At 47.6% G+C, this 13348-nt stretch overlaps 1 protein-coding gene and 2 pseudogenes across 8 annotated transcripts in view; all 3 read right to left on the bottom strand.

Moving 5' to 3' along the window:
* CEP164 (centrosomal protein 164) overlaps positions 1 to 6651 on the bottom strand; it is a 92184-nt gene extending 85533 nt beyond the window's left edge. For 7 of the 8 annotated variants that reach the window (XR_006208204.1, XR_006208205.1, XM_042958084.1 and 4 more), the window contains exons 1-2: positions 6545 to 6651; positions 1052 to 1172 (exon numbers count right to left, since the gene is read on the bottom strand). Coding sequence is in view for 6 of the 8 variants with exons in the window: in XM_042958084.1 (XP_042814018.1) it covers positions 1052 to 1133 (82 nt within the window). In the remaining 2 variants the exon portion in view is untranslated. Of the gene's footprint in view, positions 1 to 1051; positions 1173 to 4874; positions 4964 to 6544 lie in introns of those variants that run through there. The other variant, XM_042958085.1, reaches the window with a different exon arrangement.
* A 4944-nt stretch (positions 6652 to 11595) lies between these two features.
* LOC102958632 lies at positions 11596 to 12275 on the bottom strand (annotated as a pseudogene).
* Positions 12276 to 12466: 191 nt separating this feature from the next.
* On the bottom strand, positions 12467 to 12692 carry LOC102958921 (annotated as a pseudogene).
* Positions 12693 to 13348: the final 656 nt, after the last annotated feature.

The following is a 13348-nucleotide window of genomic DNA, read 5'->3' as shown; positions in this document are numbered from 1 at the left end:
AGCTGTGCCACTCAGTACACCTGTGACTGGAGGGAAATGATTTAACCTTTCTGTGCCTCAGTTTCCTCATCTGTAGAATGGGAATCATAATAGTACCTAACTCATGGAGTTGCTGTGAGGGTTGAAAAGGAAATACAGGTGAAGTTCTTAGGGCAGAGACTGGCACGTAGGAGCACTCAATAAATTCTGTTATTATTGTTAATAAAGTTATTGTTGTTGTTTAAAAAAAAACATTGCTTTAGGTATTTTTTCTTAAGAAACTGGGTTACCCCTGGCCTCAGGACACAATGTATTTCATGGTATCTTCTAATATATTTTCGTGTATATTTTTTAAAGATGGACCTTTTTTTAAGATTTTATTTCTGAGTCATCTCTATACCTAACATGGAGCTCGAACTTACAACCCTGAGATCAAGAGTCACACGCTCCACCAACTGAGCCAGCCTGAAGCCGCTATATTTTCATTTAAAGTTAATCATCGGGGTGCCTGGGTGGCTCAGTCAGTTAAGCATCTGTCTCTTGATTTCAGCTCAGGTCACGATCTCACAGTTCGTGGGATTAAGCCCCATGTCCGGCTCTGCACTGACAGTGCGGAGCCTGCTTGGAATTCTCACCCTCCTTCTCTCTGCCCCTCCCGCATGCACACACACGCGCTCTCTCTTTCTCTCTCTCAACATAGATAAACATTTAAAAATAATCATTGATCTAACCCAAGGCCAGCAAACTTTCTCTGTAAAGGGCCAGAGAGTAAATATTTTAGGCTTTGTGGGTGACACGGTTTCTCTCACAACTACTCAGCACTGCCCTTGTACCACGAAAGCAGCCACAGACAATACATAAGCAAATAAGCATGGCTATTTTCCAATCAAACCTTATTTACAAGAAGGCAACAGGCCAGGGGAAGCCCATGAGTTAGTTTCCCATCCCCTGATCCAACCAAATATACCAAGCAGCCCTGTACATGTACCAGATTTGTATCAGAAGAACAAAATTAAATCAGAGACCATTCCTGCCCTCAAAGAACTATTATAGTACACCCCAGGCCTCTTACCTTGCTCACTGGGGATGTAGGTCTCATCATAATCTTCCTCCAGAACCAGCTGGTCTCCTATGCGGATGGGTCTTCCGGCCATGATTGGTATGGGCTTGAACACCTACGTCCTGGAGACCCCCTTCCAAAGAGAAAATCAATGACCCACCTTAAAAGGAGAAAAACTGGAGCCCGGTCATGGAGCCCCTGGGTCAGACCAGACCCTGCAAGCCAACTTAGCATATCTTCCAGACTCCAGGGAGAGCGGAGGGTGGAACCAATGGCTCAGAACTCAGGCCTCATAGACTCTGCGCCTCGTAAAGTTCCCTGAGACGCATCTCCCAAATGCTTGCTGAATACTCAGCGCGTCACAAAAGAGCTGGAAACCCAGGTCTCTCTCTCAAGAGTGTGACCTCATATCCCGCCCCCCACCACCAGGGGAGAAACAACTCACAGTATAGGACCCCCAGCAAGAAAACCCTAGTGACACCAAAAGAGCGGCACACCCCCATCCCCCCTGATGGCAACGTATCCCAGTGCAGCCACACTATCTTCAACGCACATCCCTATTTACACCCAATGATGCCCTCAAGGAGCTTACAATCTAGGGGAAGTAGCACACACAACTTCAACAGCAGAAGGCAGAAGGGGAAAAATAACCATCCTGCTCCAGAAGTACTAAGAGAGAAGGAATATATTCCCGCTGAAGGGGGAAGGAAGGCTTTGTAAGGAGCTGGGTACCAAAGGCAGACAAGAGTCATGTTGGTGGAGAGAGCGAAGCTGGCAGAGGGGATGTTGGGTGCAGACAAGGTGTTCTGGAGTACTGGATACAGAACGCGGGGCAGGGGCTGGCGTGGAAAGCTAGGTCACGGAGAGCCTTGTAGACCACGTGCAAGAGTCTCCACTCTCCCCTGCGGCAAAGGGGAGCCACTGAGGGCTTTGGTGAGAGAAAGTGGCACACTACGGCCTTTTTTCAGGATGTGAGCTCTGGCAGGGATGGATGTCAGGACTGGAGAAGTAAGACTGGTGTCAGGAAAACCACGGAGGCGGCTGCCATCCAGGTGAAAGACGATGAGGGCTTAAACTAGGGCAGAAGCAGAGAGGATGGAGGAGGGGCAGATGCTGTGATGGTAGGGTTAATAGGAGCGGGATGGGAGGCAGGGGGGAAAAGAGTCCAACTTGAGTCCAAGGTTTCTAGCCCCGGGGATGGGACAGCGTCAAATTCAAATTCTTCAACTGACAAGCTCATGCCGTTCCCCGCTCCTCCCTCCCGGGTCACAACTCTCCCGTTCTGGCACCTCCCGCACTGAGGCTCCCAGTGACGCAGAGGCAGGTCCCCCTGTAAAGTGGCTGCTGGAGTGCGTCCCCCACCTGAGCAGGCATCACCTCGCTGGTGTGACTGACGGGAGTCTAGAGAAACAAGCCTGACCTCTTCAGAAGCTGTCACTGTTCCACCTGGAACAGCAAGCGAAATACAGCCCTCTTACAGCAGGGGAAGTGAACAGAAAGACCCTGTCATCAAAAAGGAGGTTGCAGGGGAGGGTGCCTGGGGGGCTCAGTTGGGTTGGTGGCCGACTTCCACTCAGGTCATGATCTCGCGGTCCCTGAGTTCGAGCTCCATGTTGGGCTCTGTGCTGACAGCTCAGAGCCCGGAGCCTGCTTCGGATTCTGTCTCCCTCTCTCTCTGCCCCTCCCCTGCTCAGGCTCTGTCTATCTCTCAAAAAAATAAATAAACATTGAAAAAAAAAATCTGTTAAAGGAAGTTGGGATGTGTCCTGTAATGAGTGCTCAGGAAATGGCCAGGTCTGGTGGCTCTGAATCTGTTCCAAGATTGCCGTTTCCTGATAAACAGCAAAGGATATATGAGGGATCGTTACTGTGGCCCTCTCTGTACCCTGAGAGTTGACAGATGGGCCAGGAAGGTATCTCGCCTTACGACTCACAAGAAACGGCTCCCTCTGTCAGTCCAACGGAGCCAAGGGAGTGAGGCTATGCCCCCTCTCATTCCCACCTTGACACCTCCAAGCAGCAATTTCAGGCCTTAAGAAGAAAGGCTAATGGAAGAAGCATTCTCCTCTACGGTACGTAAACCCAAGTGGGGATCTGTGCCCTACCCTAAGAACCCCTAACACCCTAGGAGCCCATAATGGTTCCTCCACACACACAGAGATAAGCAGGGCCACCGACTCTTAAAAAGCAGAGCAGAAAAGCACCAGGAACCAGGGCAGCTGATGTGGCTTAATGAGCCACAGGAATCTTGAATTCTCTAAGTTAGGGAGGAGAGGGAAGGAGAAAGGGAAAGAATCCCTGGGGAAGGAAGAACCCCTAGCGGCCAGCCGATGTTCAGTCCAACAGGCTGTGACCTGTCACAAGGCACTGTAGCAACCACCTCGGAGCACTCGAGAGATGTTTCACATCCCTAGATACACCCCATCTCCGGAAAGCATGGGGCAGGTGAAATCTCTCTGTGGCAGGATGCCCACTTAGCTATATTGAAATGTCAGGAAGAATCTGGAAAACCCAGAATCATGGGTCACTTGAATTTCGCACAAATCTTCCACCGATAAAGATCTTCTGTGGGTAAGGACAGGACAAAAAGGGCAGGAACTACAGGAAGGAGGAGGTGGTGGGAAGAGAAATCATATGCATTTAGTGGCTACTGGAGATCATTTATTCATTCGAGAAATATTTATTGAGCACCTAAGTTTACCTTTTTTCAAATGTTCATTTATTTTTGAGAGAGAGAGAGAATGGGGGAGGTGCAGAGAGAGAGGCGGACAGAGGATCTGAGGCGGGCTCTGTGCTGACAGCAGCGAGCCTGATGTCGGGCTTGAACTCACGAACCACAAGATCACGACTTGAGCCGAAGTCTGGCACTCAACCGACTGAGCCACCCAGACGCCTCTTTGGGCACTAGAGATGCAATGAAGAGTAAAAACACCTGCACACTAGCAGAGCACACATACATGCACATTTGCACAATTAGGGTTCCCTGTATAATTACTGCTTCCAGTCTGCCTCAACAGTTATAAAGAAAGTTCAGCAAAGGAAAGATTTCCTGGAGATGGCACTGGGGAGAAGGTGGAAGACACTGTAAGTGATTAGGTAGTGGGAACTGAGCATAGGTTTGGGAACATTACTGGCTTTGAATCCCAGCTCTGCCACTTACCAGCTGGGCAAGGCACCTCAGTTTTCTCATCTGTAAAATGGAGAGAATGATGTCTACTGCCATTGACAGGAGAATTAAATTATCCAGTATATGTAAAATACTTAAAACACAGTATAATCTCAATAAATGTGAGTTGCTGTTGTTATTACTATTCACATACGTGAAAGGCTTATTCTACATTGTTCCAGAGGACAGATCTAATACCAGGGAACATAAGTGAAGGCCATTCGGACATTCAATGACCACTTATTGAACACCTACCATGGGCTGGCACTGTGCTATTAGGGGCTACAGACGTGATTACACAAGGCCCTGAACTCCAGCTGACCCTAGCTGAGCAGCCGAACATGATTATATAATGTGTTAAGCACATTAAGGGAAGTAACAGGAAATACAACGGGAAACTAAGGTAAGGATTGCAAATGTTACTTTGGAAGATCAGGGAAAGCATCACAGAGTCCAGGACCAATGAGATGGCTCTTAAAGAATAAGCAGGAGCTCACCAAGACGAGGGAATAAGGGAATATAAGGCAGAAGAAACAGCCTGGACAAAGACAAAGAGGCAGGAAAGAATATGGTGGGTGCAGAGAATTCATTTTGCAACAAAAGCTTAGATTCACTGAACACTTCCTACGTTCCAAGAACTGTACTAACACTGCACATACATCATCTCACCTCCTCCTCTCAAACAGGTAGAAATTGTTTTCCCAGGGGCGCCTCGGTGGCTCCGTCAGTTAAGCGTCCGACTCGTTTCGGCTCAGGTCGTGATCCGCGGTGTCTGAGTTCAAGCCCCTCATCGGGCTCCGTGCTGGCAGGTCAGAGCCTGCTTGAGATTCTCTCCCTCTCTCTCTTTCTCGAAATAAACTTTTTTTTAAAAAAGTTTAAAAATAAAAAAAGGAAATTATTTTCCCCATTTTCAAATAAGGAAAGTGAAGCCCCACAAGGTTAAATAAAAAAGCACTTGGCAAGTTTCCAAAGGTGGTAAAAGGCACAGCAGAACATGCACGCGCCCGCGTCTGTGGGACCCCAAAGCGTGAGCTCTTACCCACTCTGACGTGACCAGAACACAAGGGGCAAAGGGAGGAGCGGCAGGAGAGAGATCTACCGTGGAAGGCAAGCAGCACAGTCTAAAGGGCTGGGAAGGACTGAGGTTGCATCCTGCACATGGTGAGAAGCCATCACAGGACTTCACAAAGGAGACTGGCATGGTCGGATCTGCAGTTTAGAAAGATACTCTGACCGCTGCATAGGAACTACTTTGAGGAGGGCAAGAAGAGAAGCGGAGGGACCAGTTAGGAAGCTTTCCTGAAAGCACAGGCAAGAAATTATGAACGAAGCCAGCGGCTGTGAGAATGGAAAGGAAGGACCAGACGCTCAGGGTATTAGGAGGCGGAATTAGAGGACCTGAAGTCTGCAGCAAGTGAAGGGCAGGGAGGAGGGAAATCAGGGCACTTCCGCCGGTCTGATTATCTGTACTCTTCCATGCCTTGCCCAATAGCCCCACCTAGCATGCTCCCTAGAATATAGGAAATGCCCATCAAATGTCTGCTGCCTATAGCAGCTGAATGAATTCCAGGTGCAGACCTGGCTGAGTGAACAGGGGAGTCCTTCACTGACACAGGAATACAAGGAGGAGGCACACATCAGGGGCGCCAGGACGGTGGGGGAGGCATGCAGGTGGAGATGGTCAGTAGGCAGGCCTGAGCTCAGGAAAGAGGTCTGGACTTGAGCCCACTCTAGTTAAATGAACGTCTGGGCGAAATCACCCAGAGACGGGCTACGGTGAGTAGAAAGGGGAGAGGCCTGCACAGACAGCTCAGCTAGGAGACCCAGGAGCGAGGAGTCGTGGAAGCCAAGTGAGGGCTGCGGTTCCAAGTGGAGGAGGTAGATTTTTCAATCAATGCAAGGAAAGGAAAAAACAAAACCCAAAAACTTCCTGACTTCCCCAGCTGACCCAAAGACGTCAGAAGGTCGGGCTAGCCCTGGATTCGGACACCGGGGAAGCCTCCCCAGAAGAGAGGTATCCGAGCGGGCTTCGGAGGCCGGGCCTCACACTCCAACCACGGACAGGACAAGTAAAGGGGCGCCCCGGCCAGCTGACAGGCGTAGCCCGGCGCCCGCTGTCACTCGCGCTCGCCCCTCGCCCGCACCCCAGCCCAGCCCGGCGTCCCTTCCGCCACTCGGGGAGATTCTGGATGGATGCACTCTCGTCCGGCCGCTCCTTCTTCACTTCTCCCTCCAGTTCCCGCCCACACTCGTGCTCATCCCGCTCGCGGGCACACGAGTGTGCCCCAAGTCTCCGGCTTCCCTCTTTCCCCTGCCCCCTCCCTCGAGGAGGTCCTCACCTGCCCCCCGCCCCGGGAGGCACTGGACGACCGCTCCCGGGTCCGCGCAGCTTCCCCAGTACCACCCCGGCTCCCCGCTTCCAGGGACGCCGGGGTGTTGCTCTGCAGCGGCCAACAACCACTTCCGGAAAGAGTACCAACCTAGCAACTAAGAGTCCCGCCTCTACACGGAGCCAATAGGTCGCTGAACAAGGGCTGTGACACTGGATTGGTTAGAGGTCCCGTCGGGTCACGGAGGAGTGCAGCACGTTTCCCGTTGCACGATGGGAGATGTAGTCCAAGATAGTTGATAGAGGGGCCACTAGGGGTCATAAGAGAGCTCTGAATTTGGTGATGAGGGGACTTTCTTCCTGGGCAGGAAAGGGGCATTCGCAGTAGTTATAGTAAGGTGAATTAACTAAGGCAATCTATCCCTCATCATTTTTTAACATAGGCTCCACGCCCACGTGGGGCTTGAACTCCCCACCCTGAGATCAAGAGTCGGATGGTACACCCACCGAGCCAGCCAGGCACCCTGCCACCCTGTCATCACTTTTTTTTTTTTTTTTTTTTTTTTTTTTGAGAGAGAGAGCAAAAGGGGGAGGGGCAGAGAGAAGGGAACAGAGGATCAGAAGCAGGCTCCGCACTGCTCAGCGGTGAGCAGTGGGGCTCAAATTCATGAACCGTGAGATCATGACCTGAGCTAAAGTCAATGCTCAACTGACTGAGCCACCCAGGTGCTCCCCCCACAACCCGTCATCATTTTTTAAGTAGTGTGATTAATGGCAGGTGAATAATACATTGATCATCAGTAACCCATTAAGGCTTTAACAAACAAAAGAAACGTGAATGTAAGGTGAGAGGAGACCACCCCACCTCCACCCCCTGCAAAAGAAATGGCTTTCCCGTGCTATGATTAAATCAGTGAGCGCCTGACCAGGACTTAAGAACCCTGGTTTTCGTTGTTTGTCTTTTCAACCAGAGCACGGGGCTCCGTTTGCAACATCGGTGAGGATAACATCTGTCATGCCTGTTTCAAAGAGTCTGCTTAAGAAGAAACAAGTGATGCAACGTAGAGCCGTTCTACAAGCTCTGTCTGGCAGAAAGGTTGCTACTAATATAATTCCAAAGAGCTTCATTTTGCTTACGTGGAAGGCAAATCTTCTTTTCTCTCAAGTGTCCTCAACCTCAGGGCCATTTTACATCCTTGAGGAACTGGGGGACGGAAAAGTGAACTTACGGGTTGAAGAGATTAAGTCCCCTGGAGCAGCTCCTGACTGGTTCTGTTGTAGAGATGGATCTGGCTCCTACCATCTCCCAAAACGAGCACCAGTGCCCCCGATCGCGGAATGCAAAGCTCAGATTGTTGTCTCTGTAGATCCCAAACCACATAGCCAGAATGTATTCCTCTTGTTTAAGTCCAGCTCCTTCTGCAGCAGCTCCGCCTGTACTTCCTTTATTCTGCCTGCAGACGACCCAACCGTGCTCCCCCTTCCTCCTCACACTCCTTAAAAGTCTCACCGAGGGGTCAGGGGGACAGACTGGGATGGGACTCCAAGGGGTCACAAGCTCATCCTCCACAGACCTCATACAAAACAATATTCAAAAAACTATTGGCAGACTTGGTCTCTATGTCCAAGAACTTGTAATCAATCTGGTTGACTTCACTTGCCGTCAGAATTCTTAACTTTTATTCCTTAGCATGAGTCCCTTTCTGTCTCGTGGGGAGAGCTAATAAAATCAGGGTCACTAAGGGACTAATGGGATTACCCCGCACAGATAAACAATTTGCATTTTATCAGGTTTCCCTGTAGGTTTGTTCTTCAAAGTGCAAACCAATTTATAAAATACCCTTAGGCAAACATAATTAAGAAAACAAATCTTTGGGGGGAAATAACAAAAATGACACACCAATTGATATGCCAGTAATATACCCAGTGAATAAGGAAGAGAGATTGAGGAGTTCATACATGTATGTTATCTTCTGCACTCAAAGATGTGGGAGGAATAAAGCTAAATTGGCCCCAAATTTATGCCATACCCCCAAGTCAGAAATTTCACTGTTAGAACTTTTTCTTCTCTTTTCATACTGTTTAATCACCCACATAATAAGAAGGAACAACATTTGTTAATCCTACCATTTTTTAAGTATATAAAGATGTGAAATGTTCCCTCTACTCTTTGAATCCACCATATTTTTAAAAAATGTTTATTTATTTTGAGAGAGAGAGAAAGCATGAGCGGGGGAGAGAGAGAGAGAGAGAGAGAGAGAGAGAGAGAGAGAGAGAATCTCAAGCAGGTTCCAAGCTATAAGCCCAGAGCCCAACACGGGGCTCCACCTCAAGAAACTGCAAGATCATGACCCTAGCAGAAACCAAGAGTCAGACATTTAACCAACTGAGCCACCCAGGAGCCCCTTAATCCACCATATTTAAAATTGCAAACGTCCCTTCTTTCTCCCTTCTCTGCTTTACCTTCCCCCATAGTATATATCACCATCTGTAATACTGTATATTTTATTTCTTTACCATCATTCTCCCTGTATAGAATGTAAAGTGCATGAGGACAGGAATTTTGTCCATTTTAGCATTGCTGTATCCACAGTGCCTAAGACAGTGCTTAACATGTAGTAAGTTCTCGATACACATTTGCTGAATGAATAAATAAGCTGAATGAAGGAGGGAATTTCACGCTTCGGAGGAAACCACTGTTGACATATGGGTTCCTACCTTCCAGACTTTTTAATGTTTACGCAGATGTAAATGTATATGCATACATATATATGCACACGTGCATACTTTTTAATTTTTGCATAAATGAGATCATAATGTATATGTTATTCTACAATGTGCTTTTTTCACTTAACATCTTTCAAGGTGAGTTCATAATGAGTTACTTCATTCTTTATAAAGGTTCAGTAGGAGTCCATTAAATGAGTGTCTCCTTCCCCTACTGATAATCGTTTACTTTTGTTTCCAAAGTTTTTGTATTGGACACATGCTGAAATACAGTTACATTTGTTGGATAGGATCCTAGAAGTGACATTGCTCAAAGAGTTTACATTTTTTACATTTCAATAGAAATTGCCAAATTTCTCTCTAAAATAGAATAATTTTAATCCAACCAACACTTTCACCAACACCAAATATTTCCAATGTGAGGCAAAAAAAAAAAAAATGGTGATGGTATCTAAATATTGCTGTGACTGCATTCTTTCACTGTTAATGAAGTTGAACTTTTTTCCACGTGTTCACCGGCCATTTGAATTTCTTCTCTTAGTTATCTATTCACATTCTTTGTTCATTTTTCTACTAGGTTGACTGGGGGGTTTATTGACTTGTAGAAGCTCTTTGTATATTATAGACATTAAGCCTTTGTTTCTTTATTATGTGACAAATGTTTCCTAGTCTGTAACTTATGTTTTAACTTTATAAATGTTATTTTTAATTTTGTAAAGGGTGTAGTGATAACACTAAGAGCTAGGCTTTATTAAGCATTTACAATATACCAGATGTCATTCTACGTGCTTTATGTGAATTATCTCATTTAAATCTCACACTATAAGGGGCCCTTGGCTGGCTCAGTCAGTAGAGCAAGTGACTCTTGATTCCAGGGTTGTGAGTTCAAGTCCCATGTTAGGTATGGAGAATACTTAAAAATCAAATATTTTATTACTTATTAATGTTTATTCATTTTAGAGAGAGACAGACAGAGTACAAGTGGGGAGGGGCAGAGAGAGGGAGATACAGAATCCAAAGCAGGCTCCAGGCTCTGAGCTGTCTGCACCGTGAGATCATGACTTGAGCCGAAGTCAAACGCTTAACCAACTGAGCCACCCAGGCGCCCTTAAAAATAAAATATCTTAAAATAAATAAATAAATAAATCTTACATCACAAGGAATGTACTACTGCTATCCCCATTTTACAAATGAGAAAACTGACGACTAGAAAGGATAAGTAACTAACCTGGAGCCTCCCAGTTTCTAAGCGGCAGAACCACACTTGGAATACCACAAGTCTGATTCTGTAGAAGATTTAAAAATTTAAGCAGTCAAGGGTCGCCTGGGTGGTTCACTCAGCGAAGCATCGGACTTCAGCTCGGGCCATGATCTCGTGGTTCGTGAGTTCAAGCCCCACGTCGGGCTCTGTACTGACAGTGCAGAGCCTGGCCCCTGCTTCAGGTTCTGTGTCTCCCTCTCCCTCTGCCCCTCCACTACTAGTTCTCATTGTCTCCCTCTCTCTCTCTTTCAAAAATAAACACGAAAAAAAAAAAAATTTAAGTAGCCAAGCCTGCCCATTAAAATAAAACAAAACTGAGTTTTGTTAGAGAGACCTTTGCTAACATAAAATTATTAAATACCCCTCTATTTTTTTCTGTAGTTTTATTTTTCATGTTAAGCCATTTGATCTGAAGTTTATTTTTACATGAGATAGAGATTTAGTTTTCTTTCCTTCTAAATGCATAGCCAATTGTCCCCCAAACAGTTATTGAATAATAGATCTATCTCCTTTTGATATGAATGTCATCTTTATCATATACAGAATTCCCACACATGCATTGATCTCCTGATTTTTAATTGATTTTTATTTACTTATTTTTTAATAGTTGTTTATTTTTGATAGAGCGCAAGTGGGGGAGGGGGAGGGAGAGGGGGACAGAGGATCTGAAGCAGGCTCTGCGCTCACAGCAGTGAGTCTGATGTGGGTTCGAATTCACAAACGGGGAGATCATGGTTTGAGCTGAAGTCACTCAACCTAACCGACTGAGTCACCCAGATGCCCCTAAATTGACTTTTCTTTTCAAACATGCGTCTAATGACCCTGTTGGTTAGGATTCCCTGTTCATATCATATAATCTGCAAACACAGATTCCTTTGCTTTCCTATATGTTTTTAAATTGCTCTGTGATTTTATTAACCAATATTAATGCAGCAACGAGGGAACAAAAGCTCCCAAAACACTGTACACGGTTTCACAAGACGAACTGCAGGGGGAAAAGTGACTTAAGAAGGGTCAACGGCATCCCAGGATCTTGGCGGATACATTCCTGGGGGGGGTGGGGGGGTGGACCTCTAATTTCTGGTAGAGGGGGGTCTCATTCCTGGACAAGGCATGCCTATTGGCGACCTTCAAGCGGGGGGGAGACCCAACCGGTGGGCCCACAGGTGGCGTCACACCAGGAGGAGGAGCCTCAATACCCGGAGGGGGTGGTGTTCAGCCCACACGAGTGGGCGGGGTCCCTCATCTTGGTGGGCGTGGGGTTGAGGCTCCAGCAATGCTGGCAGCAGCAGCAACTGTAGGAGCTGCCCCAGCGCCTCGTCCCTGTGGAGCCATTTCCTGTTGGGATGGCCCCCCAACCCCTCAGACGGCACCTGCTAATCCAGCAGGAGCCCCGGGGAATTGGAACACCAGCTGGCGCTCTTCTGCCCGCTGCCCTGCCAACCCCAGGGCCTCCTGCAAGTCCAGCAAGTGGTACCCGAGCAATGCCAGCATCTTTGGGTCTTTCCCCAGCCATGGAAACCAAGTTCTCCCCCTGGAGCAAAACTGGACCCCAAACCCGCTTTTCTTCATGGTCTGGCTGCCTCACAGTCCTTGGCTTCATCTTCCTGAATTCATCACAATCACAGAGGATCAAGTTCATATGCTCGTCAAAAGCCTTACAGGTGCCAGTGAGGATTTGGCCACCTTGCAGGATACGTCTCGTTCCATAGTCAATGTGCTGCGGCATCTTGCTGCTCCTTCCCTCAGTCATGGCTGCTGTTCCACCAAATCCGATGTCTGTGGTCGCGTTTCAGGATCCTTAAGACCTAAAGGAAGGCTACGGGTTAAGGTGTGATGCAGGTTCTCTTACAAACAACGCAAGCTTGGGGCAGAAGCTTCAGACAGTAGGTGGAGCCCGGCTTTTCACCTGGAAACCAGCTCCCTGGATTTTCCAGCACTGGTTTAACCACCTCTTGGTGTCTCGGCTAAGAATGCCAGTCTCGGTTCCCCCTGGAAACCCATCACAGGTACTTGCTGCTGCTGAGATCGCCTTGGACACAGCTGACTCTTGGTTGCTCAGTAAGGCTGTCCTTCTACGTTCGACTTGGACTTCCAAGTCTGGTACCTGCTGTTCTGCAGTCCATCCCAGGTGTAAGCGGTCCCTGGCACACTCGATCAAACAGACCATCAGGCGTCTCCGGGGACAGCTCCACCCTGCCTGCTTTCTAATATTTACAGAATTTGGTTCATTTTCTCATCTTATTCAATTAGCTAGGCTGATCTAAACTCTGCGGGAGAAGAATAGTGATAGGGACCTTCCCTTTGCTACACCTGCCTTTGACGCGGATGGTTTCAGCCCGTCCCTCTCATGTTTTCTACGATTTTCTGTCATCGTGTTTAAGAAGTTCCACCTTCGCTTTTATCATAACTACTGAATTTTAACAACAGCTTTCCACACTTGTTAAATAATATGTTGATGTAATCATATAGCTTTTCTCCATGAAGCTATCAGGGCTATGAAGATTTTTGTTTTCGGCTCTGACCAGTCAATATACAGACACCCCTTGGAGCGGTAACACTTGGAAGCTGACAGCGGCCATTTACCCTGAGTCTGACTAACAGCACAGAAATCAGGAGGATCTTGGGGATTCACAGCCTCTGGGGTGGAGGTGAGGGCAGGTAGAGTATCAAAGGCACAACAAGATTCAGGTGAGAGAAGACCACAGCCTGCAGGCTCCAGTGGAGACAAAGTGCCCCTGTGCTTTCCCCTTTGGACCTTGTTTATGCAGCTGGCTGCCTAGAATATCCGTCTACCCCCCTTCCTCTTTCTCCCGCAGTATCTGC

Source organism: Panthera tigris, chromosome D1 (genome assembly GCF_018350195.1).
Source record: "Panthera tigris isolate Pti1 chromosome D1, P.tigris_Pti1_mat1.1, whole genome shotgun sequence".
NCBI classification, from domain to species: Eukaryota; Metazoa; Chordata; class Mammalia; order Carnivora; family Felidae; genus Panthera; species Panthera tigris.
Note: the sequence above shows the minus strand (reverse complement) of the source record. Positions and strands in the feature narration are given on the sequence as shown.